Below are 26,547 nucleotides of genomic sequence, written 5' to 3'. Positions count from 1 at the left end.
ATCTTGCAGATATCAACTTTTAGATTTCGAGGAAAATATAGGTATAAATTTGATATTTTTTCCGTTATTTTATTTGTTTGTTTTTACAAATATCTAGTAAAAACTTTCAATTTAATGAACAAATTTCGCTTTGTAAAAAAAAATAAAATCCCACTTTTTTTTTTTTTTTTTTTTTTTTTGTAATTGCTGCCCATCAGCTAATTTCAAATTGTGCATTGGCCCAAGTGTAATGTAAGTTTGAAACCACTGCTGTAAGGTTTTCTTCTTACATTGTAGCAAAGTGGCATAAAATTCATGGAAATTAGAAAGGCAGTGATACATTTATTTAATATTTTTGCACAGAACAATTTGCTTTTGGCGAAAAAATGGATAGATGTGTCAAAGACAGGGTTCTAATATTGTGAAGAACACAATAATTTGCAGCAAACATTTTCTATACAATGATTGTAAAGATCACATGAAAAATCTCTGTGTTAAGTGTTTTGTGGCAATTCAAGCAATTACCACAAAAGAAACTGATAAATGAAAAATCGTTTGCTTGAATTGCTATAAAAGTAACTGTTAAAATTTAATACTATGCTGAGTGCTTTTAAAAGACTACACCGATTAAATTTGAAGAAAATTCATTCTGACTCCGATTACGAACATGATGATAGGAATAATAAATCAAATTCGAATAATTTTAAAATAGAACTCTCAAATGGTGATGCAAGCAATTGCTGAATGCCCTAATTGTAAAAATAAACAAGAATGCACTGATAATTTGTAAAAAACAAAGCTAGCTCAGCATTTTACTATTTTATAATCACATCAAACGTCAGAGTAATTTTCCATAAAACAGGCAGCTTCCTCCTTTGCCACTCTTTTGAAAGATTAAGTAAGTCTCTTTAGATACTGTGTAATGTATGCGTATGAAATGTCAGTTAGACAATTATTTTTACAATACCTGTTATTATATCAAATCAGAAGAGAAATATACCAATATAAAATTTATAATTAGGTTAAAAAAATCTTAGATTAAATTTTGAATAAAAGTATTGATTTCAAGGGCAGTCAAGCATAAGTTCCTCTTCTTTAGATGATGGAAAAAAAAAAAAAAAAAAAGACACACATATTCAAAATTATGCTACACTAATTTTTTTTTTTTTTTTTTTGGTGTGTGTGTGTGTGTGGTAACTTTAAAAAGCTGTTTTTTTTTTTTGTGCCTAACTTTAAAAAGCTGTTTTTTATAGTTATCTTAGAAAGAGTAATAGAATTCTCCCACTTAGTATGCAGATGATGAAAAGATAATGAATGCCATAGTTTCTTCCCATCATGATTAAATAAGTGCACAGGGGGGAGGGAACCTACAACTTTTAAGGAAATGTAGCATATTTTATCTATCATTTTTTTAGTTAATAAATAAGTATTTTTAACTTTTTAAACTTTATAAATGCTTACAGTAGTGACATCTTCTCTTCTAAATTAAAGCTATTTTTTCATGCACAAGTTTCTTAAAGCTGTTTTTTTTTTTTTTTTTTTAAATTTAAAACATTAATTTTGTTGCTGCAAATTGAGTCTCTGCAGTCAGTATCAACATAACTATGTCATCACTCGTCACTTCCTGTTTCAGGGGGGAAAGCTCTATCTCTTCGAAGTCCCAAGGAAATAGTTTTTGAGTCATGTAAATAGCTACTGACACAAACAACAAATTTAGTCCATCCAGATCCCCCCAAAGAAAATTGCTCTTATGTGTGCTGTCTCAGAAAAAGCCATAGGCACTTGCAGCCAGCAACTTAATGTACAAACTTGGGAACCACTAGGAATCTTTTTGAGGAAAACTGTGCAGGTCACCAACGTGGTTCAAGGCCACTGCAATCTACACCGATGGTTCCAAAGGAGAATGTGGCACCGGTAGCGGATACTGTGTTCTACTTGGGAACCAGATCTTAAAGACCTGGGAAAGAAAGCTTAAGCACCACAACTCAGTTTTTCAGGCTGAACTGATTGCATTAAAAGCTGCACTTGTCTACGCACTGGAAAATAACTATTCCAGTATATATTCAGACTCAGCCTCTAGCCTCCAGGCAATCCAAGGCAAATGTAGTAAAAATCCACTCGTCAGGGCCATACAAAAACTCTTACTAAGAACACCTAAATACTATAGGCCTGAACTCCAGTGGGTACCTGCTCACACTGGAATACTGGGTAATGAAATTGCAGATGCAATAGCCAAAAGAGCAGCAACTGACCCCCACGTTCGCACACTTGACGTGCCTCTCCCGGGTTCGTTCTTAAAAGCTGAGCTCGAGAGAGAATTACTCAAACGTTGGCAACATCTGTGGGAGACAGAAACCACCGGCAGAAGAGTTTACAGATTTTTTCCAAAAGTCTGCCGGCTTCTAAAATCTGGCTCGTCTCACTTCACTCAGTATCTAACAGGACATGGTCCCTTCATGACTTACCTGCATCGCTTCAGACGACGCGAAAACGAGCATTGCTCATGCGGGATGGTAGGAGATCCGGACCACTATCTGTTCGCTTGCAGAGAGACCGCTAAATATCATCTTAGGCAACCAGTAGCAAACCACATCCATGCATGGGCCGAAGCTACTTCCAAAAATCGCAATGCATTGAAACGCATATGCGATTGCATAAACATTGCACGCATAATCTCAGACAGGCTGGAGTAATTCTCAGCCACCATCCTCGTCACCAGCACAGCCCCTGTATGCTCTGTACCTGTAGCGAACTAATTTTATCTTAAGTTAGCTTATTCGGCTTTTCTTATTCCCTGTATATATTTATCTTCTTGAACTGTAAACCTTGAATTATGAACCTTGAACTATGTATTTTGCCTTATTTTATGTATTGTTTCCACTGTTTTCCTTTTTTTTATTTTATGCATTGTTTTACTTTCTAGTATTTTACTTCTTATTACTTTTAGTATTTGTAACCACCTATCCATTACTCTGTAAATATGTAACTGGAATTGTTCTTCACGCCCGCAATGCACCCTTCTTGCATCATGCGCTATCATCTTCGTCCAGCATTTGTTTGCACTGCCCCCAGCAGTCGTCTTGAGCACAATATGTATTTATAAGTGTGTCTTTTGTTCAAGTTATTTCCGTCAGCGGGGCTACCTGGCCGATATGCTAACTACCCAGTGGACCGGCTGCCTCGCTGTCGGTGGAAAGAAAGAAAGTATGTATGATAGAGAGATTTTGGTAATATTTACTATTAAATACTTCAGATATCTGCATGAAGGCATGAACTTTACAGTGTTATAGAGACATTAGGTTATTTGGAAGCAGGAAAGATGAAAAATATGCAACGCCTTCACCGGGAATCAAACCACGGACCTCTGGAATACGTGACCAGTGTGCAGTACACCACACCACGAAGGCATGCCAAGAAGGTGGGAGAAATATCTTATATACTAACCCCTTTTAAAGGGTGACTGGGGTTTTTAGGGAACCCAATCCCCAAATCCTGGGTGAGGAGAATCATTATTCACAACCCTTTTAGTTTGGGCACCACTGAAGAGACATTAGGTTACTTCGAAGCAGGAGAGATGAAAAATACGCAATGCTTTCGCCGGCAATCGAACCACAGACCTCTGGAACACACATCTAGTGTGCAGACCAACACACTACAAAGGCATGCCAAGAAGTCAGGAGAAATACCTTATAACAGATCCTAAGCCACTTATAAAATTTTCCCAAAAGTATGACAAGCTCTCCTCTTGACAAATTAATCAATTTCATATGTCAGTTCACTACTGATATTTAACATGTGAGAGGTGCAGGAAATGGATGAGCTCACGCTCTTTCTCACATCGAAATGGTTACTAATGCAATTCCTTTGAACTCTGAGTATGTCGCAAATGCAACGCAGTTACACCATACTCCAATCTTTTTTAAACAAAGAAAATTAAATTCCTTAATTAAAGAAGTTAAAAATGCCTGAGATAATTATAGAACTATGTTGCAACATTTCAAATGGACAGTCAGTTTGTTACAGACAGTCATTGAAAAACTGTCTTTTCAGCCCTGCATAACCTTTCTCATCCTGGACCTAAAGCAATGCTGAAGTTGATCAGTGATCGATTTTTCTGGCCCGGAATGAAAAAGGATGTCACAAACTTCACTAAAACTTGCATATAATGTCAAAAGGCTAAAGTATCTCACCATATACACTCTCCTTTAATTACTTTTATAACTCTTGATGAGCATTTTTCATATATCACTACAGAATTGATTGGACCTCTTCCTTCATCTCAAAAAATGTCTTACTGTCTGCCACGCATTGCCTGATATACTCCTTGGAGTGAAGCTTATCCATTGAATGATACATAGGTAGAGATCATTGCTACTGCGCTTTATGCAGGCTGGATCTTTATATCCAGTGTACTCGCCCAGATCATCACCGATTGTGGCAGTCAATTTTGAAGTGAGCTCTTTCAAGAGCTACCTAAAAACTTTGGTTTTCACCTTCCTCTTAGCACCACATGCAACCCATAAGCCAATGGAATCATTGAAAGATGGCATAGGTCACTTAAAGAGCTCATAATTTGTCATACATCTCTACACTGGACTAATGTATTGCCCTTTAGCTCTTTTATGATTTCAAATTGTTTAAAGAAAACTTAACTGCTGTCCAGCTGAATTTACACATGATCAAACTTTACGTCTTCTGTGACAATTTTTCATTCCTCTCAAAAATCTGAAGAATGACTTCTTACAAAAATTAAATAATCACACAGAGCACCTTTGTCCGACTGCTATAACAAATCACTCAAAAAAAAAAAAAAAAAAAAAAAATACTTGTCTACATAGGCAAATGTTCTCATGTTCTATGTATAGACACAGTTAAACCCTCTTTGTACACACCCGAAAAAAGGACATATTATTACTGTGTCTAAGGACTGGGTAACACTGCTTATTTGGTCCCAGACAATGTATCAGCACCTCATATTTCACCTGATGTTGACAAGGCCTCATAACAGCAACCAGATTGTCCAGTAAATGAGGTCTCCTGAAAAAGTGCTCCTATAAAAGCAAATTACCAAACTCATTCTGGATGTCATGTTCACTTTCCAAAACAAATTGTATAATACTTTTTTTTTTCACTTACAGATTTTTGAATGCAATTTTTTTTTTTTTTTTCTGGGAAGGGAGATGGTGTAGGGTTTTACCTTTTCCTGGCTTGGTTTCTCCTTCTAGTGCATGCGTTAAAATTCGTTAAGTATCATAGTTATATATTTAATGATATTGCATACATAACCATCATACTTTTATTTGAAAATTTAAAAGTGACAAGTAGAATTTTTCACAAGATTTTCAAATTTAATTACAGTTCTAACAATTCTTATGTTAGAAACAAAATAACAGGTCATTTTATATATATAGATAGGGTATTCACACAATTCTTCAGTATTTTTTGAAAATTTAATCAGCTTGTTTAGAGGAATCATTCATGTAAACAGTAAAATAAATTTTTTTATAAAATCTTAATAGAAAGAGAAACTGATGGGGAACCTTGTAAGCATATAACTTCCTTAAAATGAATAAATATATGACAGATTTGCCAATAAGTCATTTTTTATTACGTATAACTGAGTATTTGTGTAAAACAGTACACAGAAGTACTTTATATGTAGTTCAGAGGACTGAACATGTGGAATTTGCTAAAATGCAAATGTAAACAAATTATCTGTTCCTTTAAATAGCAAAATTTATGGATTATTTTTTACTATAACTTTGGTTTTTAGAGCATATTTTACAATGGGTTTGTTTAAAATACTTGCAAGAAATTGAATTTCAATATAAAAGCATAAAAATACCTAACCTCTTAAGGCTTATGTTATATAATTCATTCAATAAAAAATAACAATTTTGAATAACTGTGCACAGTTGAGTTTTAAAAAAATTGTTCAGCTTATTAACATGAAAAGGATTATAAAATTTACCTATTCTTTTATTATTTATAGAGATTGCATAATATTATTAAAAATTCTCAATGGAAATTCAAACAAGCATTCAGCAACTAGTTAGAAAACTTGAAAATAATGCAGATACAGAGAACATTTGTAGTTCATCCTAATTACAGTTTTTAGCAGCTGAAAAAGATGGCTGAATGAACATTTTTGTGGTTTTTCACATGGATGAAATAAATATGAGCTAGGTTCCCTTTAACCCTTTCAGGACAGACATTCCATATACGCATTCCCTAAGAACGTCTCTTACAGCCAGGCGTCCCATCCACGCATCACTAAAGATTGCATTCAGATGACGGGTGATGCGTATACACATTTTAAGCTGGAACGTTTTTCTGAAGGCCACTAGATGGCATCCTATGTTTTTTAGTTTTAAAATGAACACAGTTTTAGGTTCCTGACCTTGAGTTTGATGTATTCTGCTTGACTTTTTTATTTTACTCATCAGCTGTTGCGAGGGTGTGTGGGGGGAGGGAAAGCGTAAACAGAGGTGGACTCTTTAAATCGTTGCACGCTAATGAAAACATTCGCGTGTCTGATTTATATCCAATTCGTTTTTTATTCTATTTTTTTCCCTCTACTATGTACGGTCTTTTAGGGTTACTGTGTGGAGTTCTTTTACGTTTTGCATTGCCTTCAGATATATTTCCGTTTCTTCTCTTTTTATTCAGGAAAGCCTCACCTCCAGTCTATTATGTTGGGAAGGCACTATTTATCAGAGGAAGAATACCCATGTATGGTTAATGAACCATTTACTAACGCAAATGAAAGTGATGATTCATTTTCTAAAGAGTTAGAAAGTGATACTTTTTCTAAGAGTTAGAAAGTGATATTTCTCCGTGCTTCAAGATTTACCACACTCAATCTTTATTTTAAATTTTGTTACTTCTTACTATAAATAATCTTTATTGTGTTGTTTTATTAAGTTTAAACTTTATTGATGGATTTCATCAATTAAAACTTTGGAATAATTTGAATAGCACTTCCGAATATTATATTACAAGATAAGCAATTTTTTAAGTATATTTTCATGTAAAATAAAAAAAAAAAACCGTTATTAAGTGCTAATTTTGACATATATAAGAGCTCAAGTAATAATCTAAAATGATACCAAAAATTACGAAGCTAGAAGCGAAACTTTTTTTTCTGATTTTTTTTTATAAAATTAGGCTTAGCCATGCAAAACCTCCGTACTGTATGGTGACTGCCTTTGATTCCCTTCCATCACGCACGAGCGTCTTAAACAAAGGTGCACCGTCACGAAAGGGTTAAAGTGTTCCCAAACTATTAACCGTTTGAGTCCGGCGCGCCCTTCACTTGTCGTATGCCAAAAATACACCGCAGCACGATAGCGCTTCTCTTGTTTTGTATCGAGAATGTGAAGACGTTGCTGTTGGTTAGTATACTTGAAAAAAAATTATTGAAAATTAAAAAAAAAATTATTGAAATATTCAATTAGTTTCGCATCAGGAGGAGGGGCATGCTTTGGTCCAGGTACTTTAGAAAAAATATTCGATTCGTTCAAAAAAATTGTATCCATGGGTAAAAACTCATCAATAATATCATCATCGGAGGTACTTGCGTTTACTTCATCATCATTACTGCTATCACTAATAACTCATAATCTCTTAGAACGAACGATGATGTCACTTCCACTATCACTTTCAAGGTCATTACTATACTCTTCATTATCACTTCTCATAACATAGTCACTTTCAAATGAATCAGAACTTGACATGGGTTATTTCGTAATTATCAGTATAACACTTGGTAAAAAAATGAAAACAATTTCCAATTCCTATAAAACAACCGCTACTGATATCACTACAACTGCTCTCAATAATTGCACAAAGTATACTAACCAACAGCAGTGTCTTCGCATTCTCGATACAGAACAAGAGAAGCGCTATCGCGCTGCGCCGTATTTTTGGCATACGACAAGTGAAGCGCGATAGCGCTTCGCAGGACTCAAACGGTTAATACTTCAAATAAGTATAGCAGACAGTCTAGGCCACTGATGGTAAACCTTTTTGGATAAGTGGGTTAATTTTTTTTGTTATTTTTTTAATTCTATTCCAGGGGTCACTAAGTCAGTGGCACCACTTGAAAGGGAGATAAAAAGGATACCAATATAATTCGGAAACACTGAAAACGTGTTAGCAGAAAAACTTGACAGTTGACCCTTTCTTTTTTTTTTGCTTTCACTTTTAAAATCCCCTAAAAATGATTACTTTTCCTTTTTGTTTATATAGAAGGTAACCAAAAAAAGCTCTTGCCGTTTCTGATATGACATTGGAAGATTGAACCCCCAAAACTTTCATCCTTCTTAATAGAGTAATAATTTAATCTTATAATTAAATGTTCTATATAATTTCAGATTTTCTGAAAATTACATTTCAAAGGTTCATATTATATTAATTTTAAAAGAGTTAAAAATCCTGCTCTAGCTACCATACATTACAAGTACACTCCAAACAAATGGTCACATGTTTACACAGATGGTTCAGAAGAAAATGCCATAAAAAATGCTGGTGCTGGAGTACTTTTAGTATTAACTGTCCTGTTAGGAAGTACTGTGACAATTTTGATGGAGAGATAGCACCTATAACATATGCAATTGATAAATTAAAAAATAGCCTACATTAAAATATTGTTTTTTTTTATCGATTCACAAGCTGCTATTTTGTCACTTACCAATTCTAACTTTAATGAAAATGCCTAAGTTCATTCTAGTAAAATGAAACTTTCTGAGCGAAGAGAAAACACAAACAGCACTGCCCTTCAGTTCAGTAGATTCTGAGCGACTGTGATATTTTTGGTAATGAGCAGACAGATAAGACTTGGCAAGGCCAGTAAGTTTTTTTTAAAAAATTATATACAGTACAAAGTCTGTAATCTGGACTCGTCAGGACTTCGGCGATTCCGGATTAGGGGTTTTTCCTTATTATAGATCATCAATTTAAATCTGGTAAGATGGCATGCAGAAATTATACAATTAAAGATATGAAACCATAATTTATGAAATAAAGAGCAATTATGATCTCAAGGGTATCAAAATTTACAAAAAAAAAAAAAAAAAAAAAAAAAAAAAAAAAGAGCTTAATATTTATTTGTTTAACATTTCTTTCAATGTAAGTTGTTTAAGTTGCTTCGTTTTTTTGTACTAATATTTTCTCTTTAATTCTATAAACAGACATAATTTCTTGTTCAGTTACAAAGTACCCCTGTTCAAGTCCTGTAATTGCTGTGTAGAGAATACCGACTAACTTGCCAATCGAAATTTTTTCATTTTCAATAACCTCTCTGTCACTTTCTTCACTATCGGAAGTTGTATTTTCTGGATCTAGAACCATACTACATCTAGAACATCGCCGTCCGTTAATTGATTGATGATTGAGGCATTGTCGTCGCAATGAAAAACTTCTGTTATATCATCTTCATTTATTACTTATTTATTACTTTATTTATTTCATTTATTACTTCATTTCACCTTTATTTTGCGATGTCCGAAAACCTTTAAATTTGCAGCTATCATCTTCATTATCCTGACCATAAAATATAGTAGCTGGCCATAAATTATGCCAAGCATTTTTTAACGTATATGGAGACATATCCTCCCACGATCTTGCGATGCTAAACACAGCAGTCTTGCTTTGGAATCTTTGACACCAGTTGGAGCCTTTTCTGTAGAGGTTGCCAAGGTATTTTGTGGTACATATTGCCAGAACAGACCAGTTTCATCAGCATAGTAAATTTGTTTTGGAGATAATTGTGCACTAGTAATGAGTTCAATGAATTCATCTGCAAATTGTTCAGCAGCTTCAGTATCAGCTGAAGCTTTTTCACCTGAAATTTTTAATTGTCTTATACGATGGCGATTTTTAAATTCAGTTAACCAACCTGTCGAATATGTGCACTCAGTGTTTAAGCTAATTTCTTCATGAAATATTTTGGCTTGAGCCATTAGCAGTGGACCCATCAATGGCACACCTTCGCTGCAACGCTGTCTGATCCATTCAATAATCACTTTGTCATGATCCATTCAATAATCACTTTGCTTTTAGCATAACGAACCATTTTTTTCTGTTATTCATTGCAAGTGGGGTGTCGGAATCCACAAAAAATTCAAAACATTAAATTTTCTTTTTGCTTATGTCATATACAGTTGACTTTCCAATGTCATACTCCTTGCATAATTTTAAGAAGGATATGCCTTTATCCATTTTTTGCAGCAATTCCACTTTTTGTTTGATGGACATCAAAACATGCTTTCACTTTGTAGATCCTTTGGCAGCTCCAGAATTGGAAACTCTTTTTGACATAATTGAAAGTTCAAGCTTAATTTTTATACCATTGCTCTGTCTGCGAGAAATAATAAGCCAGATCCAATTAGAAGATTAAGGAACAGGGCAATCTGCAACATTAACTGAAATGCCTTAGAATCAGTGAAGATAATTTTAGCCTAGCTCAGACCGCTCGTTATACATTAAACGTGCACGTAATGCACACACACACACAAAAAAAAAGTCTGTGCACTTGAGGTCCTGATTATAGATCATTCCAGATATTGGTCGTCTGGATTACGGACTTTGTAATGTATATATTTTTTTAAAAAGAGTCTCTGAAATTAGAATACCTTAGTAGAACATGATTTGCTTGTAGTTATACTCTGCTGAATGCTACAACACCCTTTTGCTCCTTTAAATTATTTGATCTTGTAAAGAATATTTAAAGATTACATGAAGGATTTAAACAGTAATTAAAGATTGCAAGCAATTTTAAACACGTAAAAAATATTTAAAGATTACATGAAGGATTTAAACAGGAATTAAGGATTGCAAGCAATTTAAACATGCAGTTTACATAGCTAGTAACTGAAATGCAGTATGCTATAATTTAAAAGTCTGAATTCTGAAATCAAAGCCTTATACAGCATAAACTAATTTAATCTATTTTTTTATTCTTTTTAGTTTAACTCTTAAATCATTTAAATGTATCATAGTAAGAGATGCTTATGTTTTGTCGTGTTTTCTAACAGAAGAAACAGAGCTAGCAATATACCATACTCTCTCAAAACTAAGAGTTTTTGTAAACGCTTGAGCTGTACTAAAAATATATCGAAGAACTACATACTGCTATTTCAAGTGAATGCACATACAAAAATAGACCTCATTTACAAAGCATTTTATGCAAATGCAATACAAAGGGAAAGAAAACTTGTAAGAGGGACGTTAATGTTTAATGGTATAATGTAACTAAACTGTTCAGACAGAAAAAGTAAATTATGAATTTCATGTACAACTCACAGCATCTCGATGTAAAATCTGCAAATTCTGAAAGGTATTGAAGTGAAATTATGGTGCAGTAATAACCATAAAAATTAAGTCCTAATAATAGCAACTATAAAAATGTTATAGTCCACTTTTTCTTCCCTAGAGAGAAGAAATACAGCATATAAAAAAGCGTGATAATGTAATGAAGAAAATCACAAAAATGAAAGAGATTTGCGAAAATATTTTGCTTATCCTTCATGCTTCAGAATTCTAACCCCTTTTTGTCCTACGTTTTTATATTTTATGCAGAATAAAAGTGAAGATCATAAATATCAAGCATCTAATCATGATGGAATTTGAAGCAAATTTTTTTTTCAAATGAATTCTTTGAAAGCATAGAATTAAATATTGTACTGCAGGAAATTATCGGGTTGCCCTGGATAAATTGAATCCAAAGCAAGTGACGTCTCCACTACCTGGTTCAGTTTATATTGGGACACCCAATATGGGCTCGCTATTTTGATATTCAGTAGAAGATAATATAAGAGATGTATGATCTCTATTAATGTGTAAGCACATGTTCACACAGATGCATGCATATCCAGGTTCATTTTTAAGAATTTGTACTAGTTAAATATATTTAGATAGTTTAAAAGACATTTTAAACCAGTTACTTATACAGTCAAAAGTCTTTAATCCGGACTCGTCGGAACTTCGTCGATTCCGGATTATCGGTTTTTCCGGATTATAGATTATCAGTTTAAACCTGGTAAGATGGCATGCAGAAATTATAAAATTAAAAATACAAAACCGTAATTTATGAAATAAAGAGCAATTATGATCTAAAGGGTATCAAAATTTACAAAAAAAAAAAAAAGCTTAATATTTATTTGTTTACTTTATCAAACATTTCTTTCAACGTGCACATGCGTAAAGCATACATTACACATAGTCAAAATTAGAAAATTGTAACCAGAAAACTATTTGATGTGTATTTGTGATATTTATAATGACGAAGAATTTGATTTAAATCATATCAAAGACGGAGTACATCGAGATGAAATACTACATTTAGTAAGGAATTATAAGCTGAATAAAATAAAAAAATCTGCTCTGAAGATAAGGATAGTGCTGACACATCAACTTCCAGTTCATTGCACACCGCAACGCTCCCCCCGCAGAGCAGCGTGAAATTGATAAACAGATTTCGGAATGGTTAGAGAAACAAAGGATATGCCTTTATCCATTTTTTGCAGCTACTTTTTGTTTGATGGACATCGAAACATGCTTTTGCTTTGTAGATCCTTTGGAAGCTCCATAATCAGAAATTCTTTTTGACATAATCGAAAGTTCAAGCGTACTTTTATAAAATTGCTCTAACAGTCTGCAAAAAATAATAAGCCAGATGCAATTAGAAGAATAAGGAACAATGCAATCTGCAACATTAATTGAAATAGATAATTAGATAATTTTAGCTTAGCTTATACCATCCGTTATACATTAAATGCACAAGCGTAAAGGTATTATGTGCATGCATGCATGCATAACTTTTACGCATGCGCAGAAAGTTTGTAGCTTTGAGGTCCGGATTATAGATCATTCCGGATTATGGACGTCCAGATTAAAGACTTTTGACTGTAACTAGTAAACTCTTTCAATAATCATATTTCTTAAATTGTATGACCAACGCTGGAAGGGGAATATTTTCTAAGAAAAATGCATTCACTACTTTTAATAATACACAGGTTTATATTAATATCGTATTTTTCAAAATATCTGCAAATAAACTACAGGTTCAAAATGAATTTCACTCAGATGTTAGCTGAGTTTTTTCTAAAATTATGACTTCAGAATAAAGTACCTTGATAAGCAGCTATAAAACCAATTGTTATATACCATAAATATTGTATGTCTGAGAAATCATGTTGCAAAAATACATTACTGTACCTCTTGCATTGGAAGCATTGAGCGTAAAGCTGGTTCAACAGTAACAGAAGAATATGGTTCAACACTAACATAAATTGAAGCTTGAAGTGGCATTCTTGGTAGGTAACGCCACCAGTTATATACCTGAAATTTTTTTATAAAAGTTTCACATTAAAAACTTGACAGCAACCTTCATCCATAAGACTAATACTTAGTTATGAAGCATTACAACTTTCATAGAAATGTAAAGTAAAATATATGATTAGCTGTGCACAAATATAAAAATTTAATTAGCAGAATAATAATACTTGAAAATGCCACAAAACAGAAAAACATTCAAGTCAGTAAGCTAAGTAAAGATAGTAAAGTCATTTTCTCTTGCAGAAAAAGAAAAGTTTATGACTTAACATTTAAAGATTTGTCATTGTTGGCAATTATTTAGAGTAATAAATGTGACATAAACATTAGAATCATAGTAAATCTTGATATCAAGGTATGGTTGTAATATTTTCAGACATTTTAATAAATTTAATACGGAACAAGTTTTTTTCATAAAAAAAAAAAATAAGCTACTGATTTGAATGTTACTTATTTTAGAGCACTCAAAAAGTGCTATTTGAATTATAATCATCAATCTTAGTAAAAGCAACTTCCAATAACAGTTAATATACATAATAATATAAAAATAAAAGCATTTTGAATTATACTTTTAGTGTAATATTTACACCAGTGTAAAATAAATATAAAACTGCAATCATAAATAATGTATAAATGAGAAAGATGAATAAACAAAATTTTAATTTATGATGTGAAATATATATATATTACCTGCACAATTTTCATTACTACAACTTACTGCTGATATTAAACAATTTTATTATCGTAGTTTAAATTTGTTTAAAGTAATACTTGTGCTCAAACAGAATTTAAAATTAATATTTTAAATGAATATATAATTATTATTATTTTAACAATTAAACAATTTAAACACTTTTTTTGTAATTAGGATTTTGAGAATAATAATACAAATTTAATATTTTTAAAACCATAAGAATGCAAATTTCTCTGCATAGTTATGTAAAATTGGAAAATAACCATTAAATGTAAAATTGGGCATACCTTTATTTTATTTACCATCTTGTACAATTAACACTTTTTTTGCAAGAACATTTTAAAGCAAAATTTAACTTTTTTTTAAAGAAACATCTTTAACTGTCATCTAACATGTCTTTTGATTCTGAATCTTAAGAAAAGTTCTATGAATTAGATTCAGTTCTTGAAGTGTTTTCTTATTTATTATAATTTATGGAACACAGTTACTATAAAAAAATTTAAAGTACAATAATAAAATTATGTAATATCAGCATTTATAGCATTGTGGATCTTAAAAATATTTTTGCATTAATACTGGGAAGAGCTGATGTACTATTATCCTGGATACATTAATATTATTACAGTACTATTATTCTGGATTACCTTGGCATTTACAGTAATGATATGTTTGATGCATTCACTAAATCTGCTGCTCTTTTGAATGATATGATTATTATAGTATAAAATCAGAGATCCAGAATCGCTGCGAAATCAGCAGTTTCGGATTTTGGAAATTTCTGCATTTTAGATCATCAGTTTAAATCCAGTAAGATGACATGTACACATGGCATTATTTGGGCTTTACTTATTGTTTAGGTCCGTGGAAAATTACAACCATTTACAAACACTCAGGGGCCAAAAGTGTGATCCCGGGCAACATTAATCAATGTATTCTCATTGACCATGGTGCAACTCCCTAGTCAGCAGGTATTTGAAAGTAATACACAGAAATCACATTTTTGACCAAAATTGCATTTGTAACATATTTGCTTCTTTTTATTGAGTACTATATTAACAATTCCCAGATTTTGTTAGTAAGTGGGATTTTTATATTATTTTATTTGCTTTTGGATGGTGATTTGGAGGTCTGGATTTTGGACTTTTTAAGTTAGATCAGAGCATGACGAGATTCCAAAATATGTAATCCATTTCTCTAAAGTCAATGTATGATGTAAATATCGAAACTTATTTGAAGAGGTAGCTATTAATCATTATAATTGGGAACGTCCAGTTATATTAGCAGTAAGAAGAGAATTCTTCAATAAAATCCCTTCTGATAACAATAAACTACTGTTCACAACTATAAAATGTGGGATTGGTATATAAAGATAAATGAAACTTATTACTCAGACATTATTATTATACAATGCTAAGAGATAGACCACTCCTGCTCAAAATATAAGCAACAAAGGCAAAACACAGAATAAAACAAAAATTATTTCATGGATATATATGAAATTAATCCATCAGGTTGGTGTGGCATTACTAAACCACACAGCAAACAACAAAGAAAAGACACACAAAAATACATATATTATGACTATCACATTATGAAAGACCAAACTGGAAGGAAGAATGTAGAATGGAAATATCACACTAAAAATGGGTATGATACACTCAAGCAACAGCAAGGCAAGCTGGCAATAGTTTTGTTGATTGCTTGCTGTGGCAGTACCACACAATCCTGTAGTAATACATGTCAGAACTCACGGAGGGAGACTGGAGGCACACTGCAACCTGCCATCCATCATCCCAGCATGTCCCACACATGCTCTATGAGATTCAAGTCCGGTGATGTAGCAGGCCACAGCGAATGTGGAATGGTTACACTCATTACAGAATTCTGCATCACATGAGCTCTATGTGGGCAGGCATTATAGTCTCCATACTCACTACAGCGATAAAAAACACACAAGAGGGCGTAGAAATTTGTTGCACTATCAGACCGCTGTGATGGAACCACCAGGAATAACATAGAGGTTTGCAAAGCTGTTTATTTCTATTCCAGTCCATACAAGTAAGCCTTATTCTCTGTAATGTTGTCTTTTGATGATGTTTGGTGCCTTATAGTGCGTCCCTGGCTCACACCATATCATAGCACTTTGGACATTATTCTGGATGTTAAATTGAGAGTCATCCCTAAAGAGTAAGTGGCCCCATTGCTATCCCTTAATAGTGGTGTGCAACAGGGCCCAATTCAACCATGCTCTGAGATGTGATGGGGACAAAGGAACACAAACTGCAAATTATCAGGCATACAGTCCATCTAGATGCAGTACAGTTTGGTGGGATATGGGCCATCCTGCAGCTGCAGAGAGATGCAATGCCAGTTGTCATGCTGTTAGTGATGTACGGGATCTTGCACATAGCAACAGGAAGTGACTGTCTGTTGTTGCAGTAATCCTCCAGTATCCAGACCCATGTATTCTACAGGGATTTTGATCCCTTTGGCAATGATTCCACAGCCTACTGATGGCACTACTATGCACATTCAAATCTCTTGCAATAGCAGATTGTCTTGCACCAGCTTGCAATATCCTGACAGCCCTTCAAGGCATTTCATCATGCAAATGGTATCTTCGGCTCATGTTTTCCGCTTTGGTTAGCTCACATTACACAGAATTATTGCTGCTTGAGAACTGACTCATAGGTCCGGCATCGCTCTTTTTAAGGCATTGTTGACTGCAGAATTGCATTTTATGCTAATTTTGGTTGTCTATTTGCAGTTGGTGATGCAATCTCTACCTCATATGTAAACTGGATGTTTTAATCCCCCTTTTCACACTAATACCCTTTCCTTTGTTGTTTGCTTAAATCTTAAAGCCCTTTTTAGCTGTAAAAGCAAAGTTTTGCAGAATATAGTTTCTCAAAAGGTATATCATAATTACGTTATGCAGTTTTTTATTGTTACAAAAGTTTAATTTGGCATTTTGGCAAAGCGAAAGCACCCACTGTGATATTTTCTACCCACTGTGATTTTTTCATGTCTGTCTTTTAAAACATAACTAATAGCAAGATATGGCATTGCCACTGCAAATATTTATGCTATGGTTTATTACTGCTTTATCAGGGTGACAATGTTCTATGAACCTTTGCACTTTATCCCATTTTTCACTAATTTCACAGATCAAATAGCTAGGAACATCTTCACTTCCTTCTTCTTCTGAAGGCATTTTTGTCCATTGTATTATCTGCATTTTGGAGTATCATTTGTTGCCAGCTTACTTGTTTATATCTCAAGACATTGTTTATCATCTAGAAAATTTGTAATCCGTTCATGAACCAAGGTTCCCTATATATCATTTTTGAGGGAAAAGTTAAATGATGACCATAATAGAGATTAAAAAGACAATCTGAATAGAAAAATGAATTATGCTTATAATATCAATAGTAGTCTTTTTACTTATGCATTGTACATTTACTATATTCCTATTTGTTTATATTTTTTTACTTGCTAATACAAATCAGAATTTTCTAAACTTTATGCTGGAAAAGCTACCAACAAATATATGCCAAGAAGTGGTATTTCTTTATTTTTAGATAATGCAACATTTTGACTGACTGCCATACTATGATTTGACATTAGTTTGATATAATTTCTTATTATGCAAAAGAAAGATTAATCATTGTTTTAAAACATTTATCTTAATTTTACTACTATTATCATGATATAGTTGAAGGCAAATTATTATCATTCATCAAAGGAATTAATGCACTTTTGTAAGATTGCACGGTAAGCAAAATTAAAGAAACATCTAGGCTTACTTCTATCTTGGATGATTTACTGTTCTTATAGTGAGAACATGGTTTAAATAACTGCAGTCGCATCTTAGATCCAGTGTTAATCACATCATTTGAGCCTGCAACCTAAATTGATGCTTTAATTAAGTTAAATTAATAACAAGCATAAAAAGTCATTTGAGAGTAAAAAAGAAAGAAATTGTATTAGAACGATTTCCATAAAAATACAGCATAAAAATCTTTCAGACATTCCTTAAGTGTGAGGTTTTGTTTTTGTAGTCACTGCTTCCATTTCTAGATCTCTGAAGCAGTTAATGAATAAAATGATCAAAATCATTACCCTGTATAACACAGTCCAGAAATACCTGAAATGAGACTTAAGAATTTCATAAAATTCATTTAATGATATCAGTAGGAAATAATAAATACCTTTAAAAATGCCCAGGCAATTTTCTGCAATCTGTTTCGATTTAATCTTTCATATCTTTGCTTGGTACGAAACGCAGGATTTAGATCTATGATCTGGATTAAAAAATTACTTAAAATAATGTACTATTTTATGAAGCTAATGCTAAAATATTTATTTTCTGATGTAAGAATGTATATAAATGATACAAAAATACATGACATAAAAATTACACATTATGAAATAAAAATAAATATAAAACCATACTTCCTTTTATACTGATCTGGCATTAAAAAATTATTATCTGATTAGGAAAAAGCAATTCTTTGAAAAAGCAGATTAATAAATTATTGAACCAGGTCAAATTTCATAAAAAGTTTTAAGACAATAAATTATACCTCTTTTGTCAGATATTGCAATTATACAGCTACAGTGTGTATGATAATATAAAACAATTTTTAAATGAAATAGATGAGCATTTACTTCAAAAAACAACACAACATTTAGGTCCTTCTTCACAAAATAATCAAAGCATTCATTTAAAATGAAAGATTCTTCCCAAATAAGCAGATGCAATCTAGAAAGAATTGAAATAAAAAATTACATAACAAGATATGAAATTTATTACACATGTACAAAAGTAATATAAAAATAAAATTTTGTAGGTAAAGTTAACAAAGGAAATTAAATAGATAAGAGGACACATAGTTCTACAGTAATTCACCACTATTCTAATCTTGTAGTATTCCAGGCTACAATAAAGCATCAATGCCTCACATATAAATTGTCGGATCAGACTTGTTCATAGTACATTTCAGATAGTAGGCATATAAACCAAATTTAAAGCTAAAGAGTGACTTGAGTAAATACTATTACATAGTACAAAGTCCGTAATCCGGACTCGTCAGGACTTCGGCGATTCCGGATTAGGTGTTTTCCCAGATTATAGATCATCAATTTAAATCTGGTAAGATGGCATGCAGAAATTATACAATTAAAAATATGAAACCGTAATTTATGAAATAAAGAGCAATTATCATCTAAAGGGTATCAAAATTTACAAAAAAAGCTTAATATTTATTTGTTTACTTTATTAAGTAAACATAAAGTATTATATTTTTATTAAACATTTCTTTTAATGTAAGTTAAGTTGCTTCGTTTTTTGTGTTAACACTTTCTCTTTAATTCTATAAACAGACATAACTTCTTGTTCAGTTCCACTGTTCAAGTCCTGTAATTGCTGTGTCGAGAATACCGACTAACTTGCGAATCGAAATTTTTTCGTTTTCAATAACCTCTCTGTCACTTTCTTCACTATCGGAAGCGGTACATCAAAACATGCTTTCGCTTTGTAGATCCTTTGGCAGCTCCAGAATTGGAAACTCTTTTTGACATGATCAAAAATTCAAGCTTAATTTTTATAAGATTGCTCTAACAGTCTGCAAAAAATAATAAGATTGCTCTAACAGTCTGCAAAAAATAAAAAGATTGCTGTAACAGTTTGCAAGAAATAATAAGCCGGATCCAATTAGAAGATTAAGGAACAGCGCAATCTGCAACATTACCTGAAATGTCTTAGAATCAGTAAAGATAATTTTAGCCTAGCTTATACCATCCGTTATACATTAAATGCACATGCGTAAATGTATTACACACATGCGTAAAGCATAAAAAATGTTTGTGGCATTGAGGTCCGGATTATAGATCATTCCGGATAATGGACGTCCGGAATACGGACTTTGTACTGTATTAGCAAATGAAGAGATTATGAACTTCCATACATTAGAACTATCATAGTTAAAGGTTATTGGTACACTTCAGCATGCTATAAAAAGATTCCTATTCAGCTCTACAAAATTGCATATTTTCAAAGATTCCATATTAAAAAGTAAGAAATTTAAAGATGTATCTAGAAAATGCCTCAGTGCATTTAAATTAAAATGAAAAAGTTCATTCCATGCAAGAAAGTATGATTAACAAAATGAATTAACACATTTCATTGACAAAGTAGCTGTTAAATGAAATAACTACTCAATCGAGGGAAATAAAATCCACTAACATATAATAAAAAAACTGTATTTTAGTATGAGTGTAAAACCACACAACAGAAACCATCACTCTCTCTATATATAAAAATAAGAAAAATTAATGAGCAAAAATTGAAAGAAATGTCTGCAGTATGTCTTTCTTACCAAAGACAGAAAAAAGGTTTGGACTTGCAAATATGCAAGCAAAAATATTGTTTGCTATCTTTCATATATATGGCATAAAACTACATAGTTAAATTAATTTTCCAGTTTAAACTGGAATAATAAGAACAATCACTGTCATCTGGGCTGTAATTAAGCAATGTAATGTAATTTTATCACTGTTTCTATCTTAAGAATTTAGACAATCAAGTTAGCAAAGGGGAAAAAAATAGTCAATAGCCATTAGAAATGGTGCTAGAAACATAGGACAGAATGAAAGAATAAAATTTCAGACTACTATTAATTTCAGAAACAAAAACTAGTTTGAAAAATACTGATATGCTAGGCAGATGATACAGGTCTTATGAACAGGTTGACATTTTTTAGCCACTTTTGATTTTAATTGAATGCTTTTAGCAAGTTTTAATGATTTGTGTTATCCTCAGTCTATTTTAAAATTTTCATCTTAAATCTTAAGGGCATTTTAATTTTGTGTATTTTTATTCCTCCTGTGTTTGTACCATGTGTTTTTACATACTAGTTAGAGTTATATTGAGCACAACTGGTAATAATACCGTATTTATGCGAATCTAATGCGCCATTGAATCTAATGCGCATCCCCATTTTAAAACTTTAAATAATAAAAAAATTGTTTGTCGGCGAATGTAATGCGCATCAATGATATGAGGAATTTATTGAATCTTATTTTATACAACAATGGATTTGTATATAAACTATCAATTAATGGTATGATAATTTTATTTAAATTTAGATACCATATTTTATACAACAATGGATTTATACATAAAGTAGTAGAACATAGAATTAACCTATTAGTGGGCAATTGTTATGTGAAACAATCATTGTTAATTACCACTACCATATATACGGTATCTATCGTAAAATATGAACATGAAATAAATCGTAACATTTCTATCTAGCTAACAGTTTCTACAATTAGTGATTGATAGTAAATGTTCACTTTATTCACTGTTTTCATCACTGGAATCCTCGCAGCTCTTTTCATCAGCCGCAGATTCATTTCTTCTTTCCTCCTCATCATCATCGTCATGCAACATTTCTTGAAAGATTTCACAATCTTTGGTGCTTCGATGCTTTTCCAGGCAGCAGAAACTCAGTGCAACAATGTGCGGTGCAGCACGCTTAATTTTTCCTGTTGGGGTTAATTCACGGTCATCGGCGAACTTTGCACTCGAATCTAATGCGCACCCCAATTTTGAATACTACATTTGGCCAAAAACGATGCGCATTAGATTCGCGTAAATACGGTAATATTCAAAACAAAAACACAGAAACATGTTACTATAGAACGTGCTCAGTAGAAGTCCATAATCAGTTATGATGTATCGAGAATAGAAATGGTGCTATAAACATAGGACAGAATGAAAAAACAAAATTTCAGACAACTATTAATTTCAGAAACAAAAACCAGTTTGAAAAATACTGGCATGTTAGGCAGATGATACACTGAATGCTTTTAGCATGTTTTAATGATTTTTGTTACTCTTGGTATATTTTAAAATTTTTATCTTAAATCTTTGTTTGTACCATGTGTTTTTACACACTAGTAAGTTATCTTATATTGAGAACAACTGGTAATAATAGTAATAATAATAATCAAAACAAAAACACAGAAACATGTTACAATAGGACCTGCTCAGTAGGAGTCCATAATCAGTTATGATGTAACGAGAAATGCAGGTGAACATTAATTCAATAACAAAATCCTTCCAAGTCATTCATTTTAACATTTAAATATAATCACATTCTACTAAATTCGGACATAGCAAAATCACTCCAAGTTATTAATTTCTAATAACTAAATACAATTACATCCCACTAAATTCAAAATCACTAACTCCTGAATTATTCTTGAAAAGAAAATTCATTTTTTCTATAGTTATTTATTACAGGATAAAATGCAAAGTGTTAATAAATTAAAAATTATACTTCATATTAAAGTAATTTATAACAATTTTTAGCATCTAAAATAAATACACATGCAATATTTTTAAAAATCTAATTTTCACCAACTAATATCACACATTTTATCTTTCATTTCACATCAGTTCCAACTACTTTTCTGTAATAATTCCTGAAACTTCCTTTTAAGTAAAATAACTGCTGATATAAACTAGTGTAAAAATAAAATTCTGAATACATTACGGCTATAAAATAAGACTACAACTTAGGTATTTTTAAACATACATTTGCAGAGAAAAGACTGTTCTACTTAATAAGCTACATTAAACTTCTGATGGGTAAGCTGAATTAATAGGAAATTGTTGCACTTCTAATTAGGGTTTCTGGACATTTATTATTGGCCACAGCAGTCTTGGATTTGTAACTGCATCTTGGATTAAAAAGATCTGAGATTCAGGATCTTGATAAGGTGGTTAACTTTTTGCTAAAAGATGTTATCAGGTGGTTAATTTTCATTAGCATACACTTGCATCATTTAAATTTTCACAAAAGATTTGCTGCAGAATGCATGGGCAATCTAGCTCTCAACATTTTGTTGATGAATTATCATTTTCATTCATTTCTTCATAATAAATATTGCTTTAGTTGCAATCATCATGCAGATTATAATTTTCATTAAATATGAATAACTAAACGAACTAAGAACAAACCAAAATATTATTACACTTAAAAAATTTCCATAACGAACACTGAATACTTTTTCTGTATTATTCAGTACATGTACCTCCCAGGCATAGCTGTTAGAAATACAAACTTCCTTCCTTTTATAAGCGAACCTATTTGATAAACAGGCTACAAGGTCTGAACAAAAATTTACAGCAAAATCCTTATGACGGCAGTAAAAGCAGTTTATGTCCAGAAGCAATTCTTATTCCTGCTGTAAACTGAAGGTAATATATTTACTTGTATTTTAGTTCTCTTATATACTTCCAACTCTGTCAGCTCTCTTTTGGTAACAACCAAGTCACCAATACATTGTTTAGATTAATGCAAGACAAAGGCTTTCAGACACTTTGGTTCATGTTTTTTAACAAATTGCCATAATTCCTTAATTAAGAGTATATGAATATGGAACTAGACTCAACTCAAATCTGATTTTTGGTGAATAAAGCAGTAAAAAAAAAAAAAACAGTAAGCAGTATAGTGCCATCTTGCAGAAAACATTGCATTCTCCAGTGGACAAAAGTAAAGCACGAGGAAGATGCAGGCAATGCTGCAGCAAAATTGTTTCACATCTTTCAGCACTGCCAGTTCCATCATTGGAAAACAAAGCCCTATTAATAGTATAGCCAAAATTTGTTCTTGCAACTGATTTTAAATTTAAAAAAATCAACTTTTATGTTGACCTGCCTAAAACTACTTGAGTTCTGTTTATGCTTTAATACCATCTGTTCTCAAATTTTGGATAAGAGCTACTTCCTAGTGTGCACCCAGACATTTGCTTTTGTTTGTGTTGATCTTTAAAATAAATTGTAGTTCAAGTGTACTACTTTTTTCTCCTTAAACTAGCTTTCTCATAAATACAAATGTACATTGTTTTACCATTTATAACAATTATGCCAATAATGCATACATGATTTTGCTGTAAAAGTACACTACAAATTCAAAATATTTCATACATTCAATCATAAACATATATGCTTACTTTTCTCCTGATGCTGTACATGGTTGAGTCATAATAGGCATTATGTAGTCAACATCACCCCTCTGATTTTCATAAAAGAAGGTAACTGAACGATTTCTGAAAATTTCATTAATCACATGAATATTGCAAGGCATAATGCATATATTGGAATGCATAAGGCATAACGACAAAAGCATTCAGACATTTAAATAAATCATTACATATGTATGGTAAAAAAAGAATTATGAAAATGGTAAAAAGTATCCTTTATCAAATAATGCCTTACCAAATAACAATTTCAGAGATAAGATAAAATAATATATAACAGTAGAAACTTGTTAAAATTTCTCAAATGGGAAAGCTTATGAAAAGCAAGAGAACTAATACTGAACAACTTTATAGAACTTTTCTGGGGAGAACTCATCTGCTGGAGTCTGAACCCAGGGCAAACTATCAGCATTAAGCATTTTTACCATTTAACCCCAGGGCTCAGAAGTCAACAGATGTGTGGAGTTAGCAATATACAATATCATAATATATATATATATATAAAAGTATCACAAAATTTTTAGAACAAAAACATCCCAATATCATTTCTGTGCAAAATGCTGTTCTAAAATTAATCAGTTATAGACTAAAAAGTAAAAAATATCGAACCAAATCCACAGACATGAAAGAATTGAGATTTAAAACTAGTAAAATCCCAAAATTTCCCAATAAACATGCAAAAAAATACCCATCAACTTACTGGTTTTAAATTTCATTTCTTTCATGTCTTTGTGAATTTGGTTCTAAATTTCTTATTATTTTGTCTATAATGTATCTATATACACATTGACTAATTTTATTCGCTAATTAATTCCTGCATTGTTAAGAAAGAAATGAGAGTTTCCAACTAGGGAAGAGTTATTCTCCTGAGGAGGTGATGCTCATTGTCCATCAGGGCAGCGGGATATATCTGTCTTCAGACTCGTAGACTCACATAAAAAAAGGAAGGACTCGCAACAAAAACCAGTTCTGGCACAATCAAAATTTCCCTGATTAAAAAGGTCTGAAATATTAATTGCTAGCATTGGCATCAAGCAAGTGTCCAGGAAAGTCAATAGTAATGTTTCTTTATTTATTAAATTTAACATTATTTTATAAGTCAAGAAATGCATAAATATTAACTGTCAATATATACTAGTACGCAAAGCAAAATTTGAACATACTACAGCTACAAAAAAGTACACTGTTGGCCATTAAAATTGCAACACAAGGAAGGAATGATCTGATGAACATCAAAATCACATGAAAAGAAAAACAGGTTGGGATATGGAAATTATTAGTATTTCAGTGCATTTAGACGACGCAGGAAGAAGAAATGACATCTGAAGATCTCCATAAAAGAAAAGTAGTGCAGTGGATTTCTCATTCAGAAAGCGCTTTGTAAGGTTGGAGTTTGCTTAGAATATCGTGTTGTGTCTCAAATAATAATAATAAATGCTTACCAGCGAGTGTCGGAATGCGATAGAGGCAGGATCAATGCCTATCAAGTGTGTTGATTATCGTTCCTTGATATTGCCCATCGCATTGGTCAGCATCCAACCACTGCTATGTGAATATGGAATCAATGGGTTGCTGAGGGTCATACTGAATGGCATGCAGGATCTCAGTGGCCTCCTATGACTAATGCCCTAGAGGACAGACATATTGTGAGATCAGCCCTGCAAAACCACACAACCACACCACATTACTCAGAAAATGAGCATGTTTGCAGCATGCCCAAGTATCTGCACATACAGTGCATCGATGTTCGCAGCAGCGTGGACTATCAATACAACAACCATTACTTCAGTTTGCCTTGCCAATGCAGCATGGAGAGAAAAGGCGAGTCCGGTGTGAAAACTTTATAAGTAGAAAAATTCCTTTCTATAAATGTCTGTACATGTGATAAGATTACAAGCATTTTTGATATTTTCCACGCATTTGTCTAGTGAAAAGCAGTGAAAATAGAGGAACGAAAAACATCTTAAAAAAAAGACTTTAGTGTTGGAAGTAAAACATTCAAATATTATGTTTCCATTGTTCTTCCAAAAATTCTCCAAAAAGTCAGAAATTCACAATAAACATTCAATAAAATACACTCATTGCATGTTAATACTATGAAGACATTTTTCTGGAATATTCTAGAATCTTAGGTCTATAAATCTTGCCTTCAAATCCTTCTAAATTTTCCAAGTTGCAATGCCTACAATCCTAAAGAAAATTATCCCTATCAATCGCATAACAGCGAGATGCCAGAAATATTTTGAGGGAGGGGGAAGAGGAAAAGTGTGTAAAATCATTTCATATAGAAAAATTATGCATATTCTGAGACAACTGCATGGGAAAAACTCTAATCCTAAAAAAATTAAAAAGAAGACATTTTTAATTAATTACATAACTATTTTCCTTTTGCTAAGAATTATTTCATAAATTGTGCTTTATTACCTTGTTTATTTTCCAGATTCAAAATATTGCATAAGTCACCAAAATGGAAAGTAATATCCCTT

At 32.2% G+C, this 26,547-nt stretch overlaps 1 protein-coding gene across 3 annotated transcripts in view; it reads right to left on the bottom strand.

The window, feature by feature from the left end:
• Positions 1 to 26,547, bottom strand: part of LOC118199607 (jouberin-like) — a 91,906-nt gene that overhangs the window by 53,856 nt on the left and 11,503 nt on the right. For 2 of the 3 annotated variants that reach the window (XR_015038469.1, XM_085807488.1), the window contains exons 3-7: positions 24,035 to 24,130; positions 18,680 to 18,773; positions 18,220 to 18,312; positions 17,815 to 17,916; positions 13,198 to 13,320 (exon numbers count right to left, since the gene is read on the bottom strand). Coding sequence is in view for 2 of the 3 variants with exons in the window: in XM_085807488.1 (XP_085663614.1) it covers positions 13,198 to 13,320; positions 17,815 to 17,916; positions 18,220 to 18,312; positions 18,680 to 18,773; positions 24,035 to 24,130 (508 nt within the window). In the remaining variant the exon portion in view is untranslated. The remainder of the gene's footprint in view (positions 1 to 13,197; positions 13,321 to 17,814; positions 17,917 to 18,219; positions 18,313 to 18,679; positions 18,774 to 24,034; positions 24,131 to 26,547) is intronic. The other variant, XM_085807490.1, reaches the window with a different exon arrangement.

The sequence above is a fragment of the Stegodyphus dumicola genome, chromosome X1 (assembly GCF_044657685.1).
Source record: "Stegodyphus dumicola isolate Sdum_Otavi_A_Nest chromosome X1, ASM4465768v1".
NCBI classification, from domain to species: Eukaryota; Metazoa; Arthropoda; class Arachnida; order Araneae; family Eresidae; genus Stegodyphus; species Stegodyphus dumicola.
Note: the sequence above shows the minus strand (reverse complement) of the source record. Positions and strands in the feature narration are given on the sequence as shown.